The sequence below is a fragment of the Adelges cooleyi genome, unplaced genomic scaffold (assembly GCF_023614345.1).
Source record: "Adelges cooleyi isolate 19-005CV unplaced genomic scaffold, UGA_ACOO_1.1 ACOO_flye_CR_arks_rails_tigmint_CR_PRNA_8, whole genome shotgun sequence".
Lineage (NCBI taxonomy): Eukaryota > Metazoa > Arthropoda > Insecta > Hemiptera > Adelgidae > Adelges > Adelges cooleyi.
In genome coordinates this window covers 611,186-623,902 of record NW_026096513.1, presented here as the reverse complement: position 1 = coordinate 623,902, position 12,717 = coordinate 611,186, and the positions used below count along the sequence as shown (strand labels likewise).

General features: G+C 29.0%; 2 protein-coding genes across 8 annotated transcripts; one reads left to right on the top strand and one right to left on the bottom strand.

Moving 5' to 3' along the window:
• Positions 1 to 89: 89 nt before the first annotated feature.
• LOC126845916 (ubiquinol-cytochrome-c reductase complex assembly factor 1) lies at positions 90 to 3,741 on the top strand. The gene is made up of 6 exons (XM_050584949.1): positions 90 to 249; positions 1,226 to 1,438; positions 2,276 to 2,348; positions 2,666 to 2,835; positions 3,245 to 3,436; positions 3,515 to 3,741. The coding sequence occupies exons 1-6, from the start codon at positions 235 to 237 to the stop codon at positions 3,587 to 3,589; spliced, it is 738 nt and encodes a 245-aa protein (XP_050440906.1). The 5' UTR covers positions 90 to 234; the 3' UTR covers positions 3,590 to 3,741.
• On the bottom strand, positions 3,533 to 11,190 carry LOC126845914 (embryonic polarity protein dorsal-like). Of its 7 annotated transcripts, none has more exons than XM_050584943.1 (12): positions 10,930 to 11,190; positions 10,617 to 10,855; positions 9,295 to 9,515; positions 8,859 to 9,102; positions 8,420 to 8,560; positions 8,247 to 8,345; positions 8,025 to 8,158; positions 7,132 to 7,228; positions 5,826 to 5,903; positions 4,586 to 4,669; positions 4,318 to 4,506; positions 3,535 to 4,162 (listed from the first exon to the last, which is right to left on the bottom strand). In XM_050584943.1, the coding sequence occupies exons 2-12, from the start codon at positions 10,669 to 10,671 to the stop codon at positions 3,744 to 3,746; spliced, it is 1,761 nt and encodes a 586-aa protein (XP_050440900.1). In that variant the 5' UTR covers positions 10,672 to 10,855; positions 10,930 to 11,190; the 3' UTR covers positions 3,535 to 3,743. The 7 variants fall into 7 exon arrangements, with proteins under 7 accessions (XP_050440904.1, XP_050440905.1, XP_050440903.1 ...); XM_050584945.1 differs by having other exon boundaries at positions 10,617 to 10,852; XM_050584942.1 differs by having other exon boundaries at positions 10,969 to 11,190.
• Positions 11,191 to 12,717: the final 1,527 nt, after the last annotated feature.

The window sequence follows — 12,717 nt, the reverse complement described above, 5'->3', positions numbered from 1 at the left end:
ATTAACCGGATACACCGTTTTTGTTTAACCCTGGTTTATTATTGTAAACCACCGATAAGGGCTATCAATTTTAATTTGAAAAACTATAATACCAAATTATTAAATGTGACTTACCGCTTTGCGCTTACGAGTTGCGACATATTTCACAATTATTATTCTGAATTCTCAGATTTTAGGTTTTTCGGTATGAATTAAAAAAACATAATAATATACCGTATACGATTTATAGAAAAAATGTCAAAAATAATGGCAAGTATAGATACTTAATTGTCTAATTATTCCCGTAATTTTTATGATTTTTTGAAGTGTTTAGAAAAAGCTTTTTAAAAACGAATTCATTTCTTTTTGGATTTACAACATAATAACTGTTCATGTTCACGTACACATATTTTATTTAATAACCGTTCAACTCGTACGTTTAATTAAACTAACAAGTTAATTTTTTTTAAAACTTGGCCATTGTTAAATTTAGTTTCAACAATTATTTAATGATAGTTGTTTTACTTAATTTTAGTAGTACTTTTGTGGTTGTTAATGCGATTATTATTAATAATATAGGTTTATTACACCTAAGAAAATATAAATAAAATTCAAATTATAAAGTATTATAATAATATAGTGGTAGACTTGACAAATAAATATAGAACTTACTTAAAAACAAATGCTATGCTAGGAGCCAAGTTTGAACAGGAAACTTATTCAAATTCGAAAACAATGTTGATGAAACAATATTTTTAGCGACTTCCTTACGTTTATTGAAGTTGTGTACATGTTTGTGATTTTGTTCTTCATCATATAAATGAGTTCATATGAATTTGTTCTTTAAATTTTTATCCATTAACTTTTTATATAGCCCGTTTTAATTATGGTCAACAATTACTTTGTTTATAACAATCGTGAAAATCAAATCTGTTTAAGAATATGTCATGATTGGTTATCACTTCACCCTACAAATGACAATAGAGAAACTATCGACCTGCAAAATCTGTAACACTGAGCTAACCATAAGTATTTAATAACAAAAACATGGTATTGTATGAGACCTAGTTAGTAGAATACACAAGTTTGATGAGTCGAAAACTCTTTCATATTACATATTGTAATAGTACATACCTCTTGGATTTAAAAAATAGTGTTTGACGCCTGGTATAAAATGACTATGCACAACTGGGTTCTTTGTATTTATTTCTAATGCTATTTAAACATTGTATAATTTATTTTTCAGTTATTCGTACCAGTGACGAGGACACTGGCAATTAATAATGTCAAAGCAATGAGCAGCTTGGCTTTGAAACACGACCGGTTTTTACAAAACACCACTTACAACTTAAATATTCAAAAGCGCCACGCTGTTACAGACTACATCAGTATAAACATAAAAAATAAAGTTTTTGACTTGGTTGATAGATTTAAAATAATAAATCCATTAAACAAAACAGTTAGTATATACTTTTGATTTAAATTTATTTGTAAATGTATTACAATATTTCTTTTAAGGATACAAATTTTTATTGAGCAGAACTGATCCTTTAGAGGGAAAAAATATTCCCTAACAGTATAATGATCAAATAGGAAAATATCCTATTTTTCTATCCTAGAAAAATTGTACTTGACTAAGATTCCCAAGTGTTCAATTATAAAAACTCTGTTTAAACAGAATTTTGAAAGTTCTTAAAAATACAGTTATTTTAAAACTATATGTATATAATATATTGTAATTAATTTATACAAATAAGTTGAGACGCATTAAACCAAAACATTATCTTCTTTGAAAAATTGTATGTAACTAATATTTTCGAGGAGTAGTAGCCGAGTGGGGAAGGCGGCAGGGCAGTATGTTAGCGCTCACCGTAGCCAGTTAGACACTTAGTCACGAACACTGTTTGTCGGGTAAGCAATCGTCCAGTGAAAACATGGCAATATTAGGCCTTAAAGGCCTGTTAAGCTACTACATGATGATGTAATAATATTTTAGTTTTATAATTTTCGTATATATATATTTTTACATGATTTATGTAGGTATTGTTTCTACATTATTATCACAAAAAAATAAACTAAATCTATATTAATTTATTGTAAGTTGAATAAAAAAAATAATAAATATCTTCACTTAAAACATATTTTTAAGTATAATTATAGATGTCTTTAATTCTGATAAATTCACGTTGGGTTGCCATTGTGTAAAGAACAAAGTTATGTATCTAAAACCTTGTACCTTAATTTTCAGTTTTTCAGATTAATTTGTATTATTTAGTATGAAATCATTATGTTTTAGAGATTCCAAGCAAACAGCTGGATTTTATACGAAACCTTGGTCGACCAAATTCCATTTACCGATATTATGAAAAGTAAAAAATATATTTTTTAATTATTTTAATGATAGTTCTAAATCTAGTGTATCTTTGATTCTATCAATTATTGACTTATGTATTTAACATTTTCATAATTACAAATTTGTATACCTGCTGACAAAGTACAAAAGCAAGAGTCTACTATAACAATAGTTATTGAACACGTTTATAATTTATACAAAAAAATGTATTCATTCGTTTACCTTTGTCAATTTGAATTTTTATAATTTAATTTAAGTCAAATAATAACATTTTATACTTGGTTATTTTTAATAATTTATATTTTAAATCATGATCATTTTTTGTTTTTTTAGAACTAAACTTACCCGATACATTTAACACATGGTTTATAATAACGGAACTTCATTTGTGGATGGTATTTGCTCGATTAATGCATGAAGGCACTAAAGGTTCTATGATCAGAAATTACATGATGGAAGCGCTATGGAACGACGTTGAATTTCGTACTAAAAAACTAGGAGGTGTAAGTATAATAGCAAAGTAAATTTTAACATTTCATCAGAGTACTTAATATTGTTTTTTTTAGTAATGTTATACTGTAATATTTAAAATTTTACACATTAAAATTGACTCCATAATGTCGGGCGTCGTGGCCGAGAGAGTTACCGCGGCAGTGTTTCTACGCACTAGCCGAGGTTCGAATCTAGGTCACTGGCCTTTTCTCTAGCTCGGCGGACAACCGTCCGGAGAGAGAAATGGCCATCCGACTGGTGTGGAAGGCAAAAAGAAACCACCACACCATGTAACCACTTCCCCAGGATGGCAACTCGTCTCTAGTAGAGCAACAGTTGTCCAACCGACCTAACAGAATTGTAGACTTGTTAGGTTTAGGAACGTTAATAAATAATAGATGTCAATAAAACATTTATTAGGTGAATATCGATATTCGTTCACAACAAGTTAATGTGTTATGTGATCAAATCCGCGGAGCATTAATTGGTTACGACGAAGGTTGGCTAACCAATGACATGGTATTAGCCGGCATGGTTTGGAGAAGAATATTCAACCAAGAATGCAACGACCCACAAAAAATTGAAGCTGTAGTAAAATATATTAGAAAACAGGCAAGATGATATTCTTACATAACTTATTCTTAAAAACACTAAAAAAAATCTTTTTTTTTTTATTTTACAAATTAATAGATGGCTGTTCTTCAAACTCAAACATTTGATAGTTTATTTACAAAGAAGGAAGTAAAATGGATTCATTTTGTATAGAAACCAAATACAAACTGTAAATAGAGTAACATTACAATATTATATAAATATGATACATGTCAATATTATATATTTATATTATATACTTTAGATCTTTTGACATTTCAACATGCCTAACAATTATAAATAGAATAATATTGTTAAACTAATAATATCAATTATGTTTGGTGTAAATCTCGCAGAACTCGTTGAGGGTACTATTTGCAATCCTATCGAAACTGTCAGACATATTCATGGTTTCATGAACAACTTCATCAGCCTTGGTAGACAAATTACCGTCTGCTAATTGCAAGCTTGCAGACAAATTGGCTGATAATACTTGTTCACTGTCCTCGATCATAGTGAATGCTCTCAAATCGTTAGAATCCAAACGATCTAAGCTCGAAAAGGTAGTTTCCATTAAAGTGGAATCGTTATTACCCTCAGTTGGACATGGTAGAGGCGTAATAGTGATGGCCGTTGGTAGGCTACAGCTAGATTGAGATGGTGTACAGTTAGTAGTTTGATTGTTTAATGTTGGACACACTTCGGTAACGGTACAGCCACTAATTGTACCACAATTTGTTTGAATTCCTGAACGTTAGAATTAATTGTAATTAGTAACGAACAAAATAAAAGCATAGTTAAAGCTATTGTTTTAAAAGCTTATAATATGGAATAAGAATTTATATTTTTAATATTTTATAAACACTTAACTATTATATTTTTACTTAGCAATATAAATGTACCTTGAGGTGGTCTGACTGTAACTTTTGATAAAGTTATCTGCCCGTAAAAGTTATTAGAGCTAGTAACAGTATTTGGAAATTGATATTCCAATGGGGATGGCGTTCTAGAATTGTATAAAGGTGAAGGTTGCCCTAGAACGTTGGTATTAGATAACGGATACAAACTACTATATGGATTGGGGCTAGTTTCTAAACACAAAAACATAATATTTAAAAATTAATAATACTACACCACAATATAACATCCATGTTAATGTATTTTTCTAACCTGGTTCTTCCTTTATGGGCACTGCAATAGATATTGGATCAATGACCATACCTTCGATAAAATTTGATGACGAAGTCAAAAGTCCTAAAATTTTAGAACAAGAATAAAATTAACAATTAGAAGCAAAAAAGGTTATGTCTTTCTTAAAGACAAAAGCATTTAAATAATTACATGCATGTTATAAAAACAAAAAGAAAGCAAGTTAAAATCACAGGCAAAACCCCATAGAAATATTGTGACAGGAAGTATTAATTTTTCAGTGTTCTAAAAATCAAATTATTCACATCATAAGAGTTCTAAAAACTACAATCTACTGAAACATAATTTTAAAAAAAACAATGTAAATCAAAAAGAACAAGAACTTTTTAAAAATAAGAAATTCTACCTACAAAACTAATTTGCGTAAATTATTTTATTATAAATAAAATATTTTCTCTCAATACAAAATTAATTTTTCTATAATAATCTAAACAATATAAATTATAATTAAAATACTTCATAGTGTATTTAAAACTATCTTTATGTTTTAAAGACCTAGGAAACACAAATTTGCTAACTCTAAAAAGATTACAATACATTTTTGAAAATAAAAATAAGTGTTTTAAGCTATATTATTTTGTGTAGATATCATTTAACTAAAAAACTGAATAAACTCTCAAAATAACAATTACATTTCATTAAATATGAATTTGTTAACAATAAGAATGAATAATTTAATTAAGCTGTGAAGCACAACAAAAAGACTGCCCGCGTCTTGAAATCTACTTAAGAAACACACATTCTGCCCAAAAAAAAAAAAAAGGAAAAAATACTCTATCTCACACTTTTACTTACTTAATTCAAATTCCAGATTTAATTTTTTCGCTTCTTCATCTTGCAATTTCAGAAAACTAAATAAACTACAAATGTATATATATATATATATATACATACACACACACACTCACATAATATTCATACACATATACATATATGTATTTTTATGTTAAGAATACAATGTAGAAATAAACTCGAACATATAAAATAAAGAAAAAAAAAACGAGATTAAAGAAATTAATATATGAATATTGTTCCCATTACTATTATTGTTATAAAAACTAACAACATGCTAATTAAGAGCAATTTAACATAAACTTGACTGACACCGGCACCAAATGGTAACGTTTTAAAAATCACCTTATATTGCCCATTGATTTTTTTAAAAGCTTAAATGTCTTGTTATATTTTTATTGCTACTCACTAGGGTCACTCTGTAATTGCCTCAAAAGATCACTTTCGCAAGGTAATTTCTGTCTTTTCCTTTTCAACATGGCTGGATCTATAACGCGCAATAAATGAATCAATAAACATGGGTATAAACTTAGAAAATAAAATATATTTTTGAACATTAAAACTTGGCTCACAATATTTGATGGCAATATAAAAATGTATACACCCGCAAATGATATTAAATCAAGTAAACAAGAAACAATTAACATAAATATAGCACTATATAAAACGGTTTCAAAATTATAACATTTAAATTAGTTTACACGAATTTATCATGATTCATGGCATTTAATTATTATCATAGTACATATGTATAATAAAGAAAAAAAACTGTGTTAATATCTGTTAACCTATCAAAATGTAGGACTAGATTTGTTTTTCTAAATATGAAAACTGTATAATATGTTAAACTATTTAATGGTATTAATAGATTATCCTAATCTAAAATATATTGTTAGTACAAGCAAAAAAATCAATTAAATAAAATTATTATTTATTATTGCCGGTCAATTAAATTCATTTCAAACCCTGATACGTATTTCCACAAGTTGTTTGTTTCATTGTTTTCACTTTTTAATACTATTTAACGGGCGAAATTGTCCCCCCTTCTACAGAACTATAATAAATAGATGCTTCATCAAACTCAGACATGGCTGCATGTGGTGCGACGGATGTGTACAAAGCATAATTTTCGGCCTCAGTCAATGGCGTATCATCAATACTACTATTGGAGGAACAAATGGATTTATTTTTTTTTCTCATATTTAACAACTTATGTAACAATTTAACTTTGGTAGCTTTTTCAGGTACTGTCGGAAGACGTTTGCTTGGTTTTGGATTTTTTTTCATTCGTTTAGGCGGAAGAGGCGGCGCTGGCTCATTATCGAATCTAGGTTTTGTACTATTAGGAGGTCGAGGAGGTACTGTCATCGATACGTCCTCATAACTTTGGCATCTGTCTGGCATTGAACATGGATTTTTAAACGCCATTTGTAAACTAGAATATGTACCCCGCAAATCCTCTCCAACCACGCCTGCTGTATCTATAGACGATTCACTTATCAAGTCATCTTCGTTTTCTTTGTTAGTATCAAAACAATTTTCTTCCTCGTCTTCTAACGGCTCATATTTAACTACTATTTCCATTTCTTCACTGTCGCTATCTTCATTACCATCAAAAACAACACTGACTGGTACAGTATCAGGTGGTTGTTCTTCCGCTAAGTGTTCACTGATATTTTTTTCCGGTAGCCTATTATATTTCTGAGGGGACATACCTGAATCAACCGGTGTTAACAAAAACGGACGAGCATCACTACACATTCCATCGGTGGGTCTTTTAAGTTGAATCCATACTTTGACAGGGTAATCAACCTGAACAAATGTTTAAAAAATATTATTAAAAATAGATTATGTCACTTGCAAAATGTAATTATAATTTTATTTTGAACTTTAAACCAAAATATTTTTTTCGAGTTCTGGGTGTTGAAAATAATGGGTTTTTTAAATCGTTGAACACCTTAATTCGAAAATTAATTTGAGTGTTGGTTGTTCTTACTTTAAAGGCCCATAAGTGCGACTAACAAACTATTATTTGATAAATTATAAAAAGTCCAAAAAAATGTATTAATTTAATTAATAAGCAGCACTTTATCTACTACACTACAATTCCACTCCAACTACATAAACATTCAATTTTAAATTTGGGAAATAAAAAGTTCAGAGATTATTTTTACATTGTAGAAATTTGAAAACTTATAAGTAATACTAGAAAGTGTCTAAACATTTGACATTTTATGTCTTAGCTCTGGCACATAACCGAAAAAATTGTTAGTTACAAAAGCATTACAAAAAGAAGTAAGAGATAGGGGGTAGGATAGGAGATAGGGGGCGAAATTTATTTGGTACTTCAACGAGACATGATAATGCTCTTTCGTGGTTGCAGACTTGGCTGAAAAATGGTTTTTATATTATATTTAATACTGTTAAGTTGGGTAATTAATATATTTGTTGTTGACATTATAATTAAACATGTAACTAATTTAATATAATTTTCGTCAACAAAAAAACCACCCTCAGCTAAAAAAAACAAAAGGTTGTAGTGTAGGCTTTGTGAAAAAAATAAAACATACTAGTTTTTATAAAAAGGGAGAATATTAATGCTCAATACCTGCAATGTTTTATACTTGGGTGTTCTAAAAGAAATAGCCACTTGTTTATGAACATCTGAAGGTTGAAAATCAGCGTATCCTTCCCAAGTGCATAAACCATCTTGTTCTTCATAAAATCTTACTTGAATATCATCTAAATTAAAAATAAATTAAATTACCAAACTTGTTTATCTTATCTTATAAGTTCATTTTTAGTTAAAATTAGTTAATATTAGTATTACCTTTGGTTACTTTTTCACATAGAAGTATAATTTCTCTGCCTCCAGCAACTGACGCTGCAGCATCGCTCAATCTACATATTACTAAATCAGACATTGCTTCTACGATAAAAAAACAAAGTAAAATTATTAAGGAGACAAAAAATGCAGGATATTACATTTCACGATTAACTTACTTTTATCATAGATGGGATCGGAAACCACTGGTTCGAGAATGCTGTACTTTCCTTTTTGTGAGCCTCCCAAAAATGCTTGAAAGCACAGTCGAACGGCATTTAGATCAATTGAGCTAGGATTATCTTTGTGTGAGAACCCAGCTGAAAATTGTTGATATAACCTTAAATTATGTTTAGTTATAAACTTTAAAATGAGCCTACAATAAATATCATATATATTTTTTTTATAATTAATAAAAAAAATCATAATATAATTATGTAAATATTTCGGGGCATCATATTCGGGTGGCAATCAAATTCTGCAGCCAACCAGTCATAAGATTAGCCAGATTTTTTATACTACTGTAAAATTATTTAAATATTTATTTACAAACTTTTTACTTAATAACTAAAACTTTACAAAAATGTAATAGAAATTTGAATAATTTTTTTAACTTACTTCTAAATGGATCTACTCGAATATCTTCCCGTATTTTGAGATGCTCATCTATATCTTTCCTTTTAACACACTGTATTCCTAAGTTTTGAAAACTAGCAGTCATCGATTCATTATTTATTTCAATAGTACAAATGCCTCGTTTGCAATTGTCGCGGCCGACAAGATTATGTGGATGAGGACGAAAAGGTCTATCTTTGGTAACACAGGATACCACGACAACAGCCCTTCCTTTATAACCTACTATCTGTAAGAATATTAAAGACATATTAATGGAAATGATTTCAGTTTGATAACAATAATAAATTATAATATTCAAGTCAATTTAAGTATAAGATACAGCTACGGTTTTTTCAACATATGCAGCGTAATAAACCGACCTCATGACAAGGATAATTCAAATTAAATAATTATACCGAAAAGCAAAACATATTTCTACCTGAATTGTTGGATAGGTTTTATTTTCAGTTGTACTGTTCACTCCAGGTATACTGCCGGCAGATCTACCTTCACACTCATATCGAAATCTTAGAGCTTTTGAAGCTGGCTGTTCGACTATTTTTATGTAAGGGGCATTAGCTGTTCTACGGCCATTACTTGACGAAGGGCCGTCCATTTGTTGTAAAGGATCAGCACGTACGTGTTCTTCTATCACCTCAACTACAAAAGGTAATAAAGATATATTAATTAATAATTATTATGCATACATAATTCAGTCAAAGCTAGTTTTTTAAGCTCGACTCATATTGATGTTCAGAACAAAAACTAGCTCGTTTCATTTTGTCAACAAAAATTACACTTCAGCTTGCAAAAACAATGGACTAGTGTCTAGTTTTTCATTCAGTGACTGAAACTTGCTAGTTTTGATAAGGAGCATCACATATCTTAATAACAAGTAATTTATTAACACAAACACAAACTTATAAAATTATTTCTAATAACTAAATTGATTTAAGAGGTTATTATAATTGGGTAATAGTTTACTAATAGGAACTTTTTCAAATAAATTCCTTAATTCTTTTAGGCATACCTTGCTTACAATAGCAAATTATAAAAATGTTTATAACATTACATTAGTAATGTTTAAATTTAATTAAATAGACTACACAACAATTAGCCATGTAATGGAAATAATTTGGCCTATTTCGGCTGATAATTATCAAAAATACAATAAGCATAATGTTTGTAACTTTAATATAAACCTAGAGGTACAAATTCAAAAAAATTGTAATGTCATCGATTTCTTTAAAATTAGGTATACCGTATAAGCCAATTTTTTTCATTATCATTATTAGTATAATTATTATTATTGAATAACATTAATTTACCTTTTTAATATTATTCAATTTACTTTTGTTTTTTAATATTGAAGCAAGATGTATAGAATAAGTTAGTTACTATTGGTACTCGCCGAACAACTTTTGTACTTAATGAGTAACGTTTCACAAATATAATCCACGATAGATAGTAATTAAATAAAATAATATACTTATGCTGGGTTGCATAAAGAAATAATTTAATTTAACGGTTCATTAAAATTTAATGAACCAATTACGAGCTTCTAAATTAAAATTAAAGAAACCAGTAAACCATTATTGGTTCATTTAACTTTTAGTGAACATTTAGTCAACCCGGCAGATGTTTTGGTACATTGCACATTAACAAAGTTAAAGCACGGAGAATATAAAAAAGGTATAACGACTGCATTTTTAATTCAAATGTCATATTGTTTTTGTTATCACAAGTTGTTCAGGTACTTACTGACATCACTTAGGTGAAGATCGGGTATATTGGATTGTTTATCATTTAGATCCATAATTGGCCGATGCACAGTTAACAATGATTGTAAAAGCAAACAGACACACACATGGAAATCAACTGAACGATTCCAAAAAATTTGAATTCATAAATTTCAGTGATAGCAAATTAGTAATGCTGTCAAGGGACAGCTCCTTGAACAGACACACACTACGGTTTTTGTTAAAACATGCTGCAAACTACTAAAAAAATTAAAAATTAAATCTGTTATTAGAATTAGCACTCAAAAACACTATCATAGCCATAGGTAGCTTACGTATAAACGATTAAATGTTTGTAAACGGTGCTTTCAAACCTGTGATTCGCGGTGAAGGTGCATCATTCGTTTAAACCATATTATAAAAAACGGGCAGTTCGTCTATAACTGGCGACAAATTAATCGGCAAACAATTTGCACTTGCACTCCCGACTACAATTGGTAACAAAGCCACAGTAATAAACTGTGTAAAAATAAAACATCGGATATATTATATTATTATATATACATATACATGAAAATGAGCGAGAAAAACAAACTAAGATTAGATAGTACAAAATATACGAAATAAGAGGGAGAATATTATGCGAGCAGAGGCCAGAGAACGAACGAAGCCCGCAGGGTGCCAAAACCTGTAGTATGAAATGGTAATAGTTACTATAGATGTGTGTGCACAGTGTAGCCTAATATACATTTAAGACAACCCTCTACTATTAAACACGAGTGGGATACCAGAAACGCCATGGTACTATGATCTATGGCAATTGCCAATTGGTAATTGCAGTGAATCTCCGTCGTAGTTCTTGTACAATAACATGTTACGTGACCGATGAATCACGAAAACAATTTATTAAAAAATATAAAATAATATTAATTATGGTAATATTGTACAATGTACAATAGGATTTTTAATGAAAAAAATTTAAATGCTACACTAAGATGATAATTCTAGTTATGAAGCTTCCTACCTACCAATTATAATGGTCTTATTAGTTGTTATAGGTAGAGGCGCAATACCTTATAAACACTATCAGAGGCCCCTAAACTAAGTCATATACAAATTACAAATTGAAGGTCCTTCCTACCGAAAATTATAGTTTATAAACAGTCCTGGAAAAGCTGAGAATACACGTCAGTCGTCATGCACACCTTCCCTGCAATCAACCCTATCCTATCTAATCCATATTATTACTATATTCATAATTTAAAAATTCAACAGACTACAATATTTATTTGTATGATATAATATAATAATATACCTACATTTTTTTATAAAAGTAATAAAATCGACATTTCTTTTTTTAGAGCTCCTTGAATGTAAAAAATGTGTAGTCAAACTTTTTTTTTTTAAGTAAAACCTAAAAAATAAGGGGTAACTTTCACATTGACCGTAGTACATTTCTAGATTACCAAATTAGAGTGAATCCTACTGTCAACGGATATCTAAAAAATATTTTCAATTTGTATGAAGTTGATTTACCCATTAGTAATAACGGCTACGAATTATTAGAAATGACAGACGATCAACCTTAATCGTATCCATAATAATACTATTAATAAAATATTAAACACATTTTTGCCTTCACAATGCTCTATCGATATTTATTATTTCTATCTTCTCCCATCTGGCATCTAAAGATCTACATCGCAGCGTTTTAAGTAATTCTCAAAAACCTGCGATGTCCCCAAACTAAAAAATGCTGTTAGTTTTTAATTTCGGATTTGTCTGAATAGTTCTTACATTTAGGTTTTCATTTCTAACAGTTATTAAGATAAATTTACGATTTACCAATAACATAAAACATTTTATATAATATTTTAATAAACTACATTTCACCTTGTTTCTTTCTATTTAAAAAATCAAAATTAATTGTTTTAATCAAAATGTTTGTTAACAAACTTTTGATCATTTGTCATATTTTAAGACTAAATATCGATACTGGGCAAAATACTTTATCTATTTTTTTTTATAATTTTTAGATTGAAAAAGCGTTTTTTATTTACGATTTAGTTGTTCAGCTATTTGAAAATTATTTGCTCCTAAAAAACGCTACTGTTAATCCAAAT

Bases quoted from the DNA above. Each gene is read 5' to 3' on its own strand.
- LOC126845916 (XM_050584949.1), top strand. The intron at 1,439-2,275 runs GTTAGTATATAC...ATTATGTTTTAG, and splicing joins TAAATCCATTAAACAAAACA to AGATTCCAAGCAAACAGCTG. The intron at 2,836-3,244 runs GTAAGTATAATA...AACATTTATTAG, and splicing joins GTACTAAAAAACTAGGAGGT to GTGAATATCGATATTCGTTC.
- LOC126845914 (XM_050584943.1), bottom strand. From the start codon at position 10,671: ATGGATCTAAATGATAAACAATCCAATATACCCGATCTTCACCTAAGT. The intron at 8,346-8,419 runs GTAAGTTAATCG...TTTTTATCGTAG, and splicing joins CGATCCCATCTATGATAAAA to AAGCAATGTCTGATTTAGTA. The intron at 4,163-4,317 runs GTACATTTATAT...TCTAACGTTCAG, and splicing joins TACAGTCAGACCACCTCAAG to GAATTCAAACAAATTGTGGT.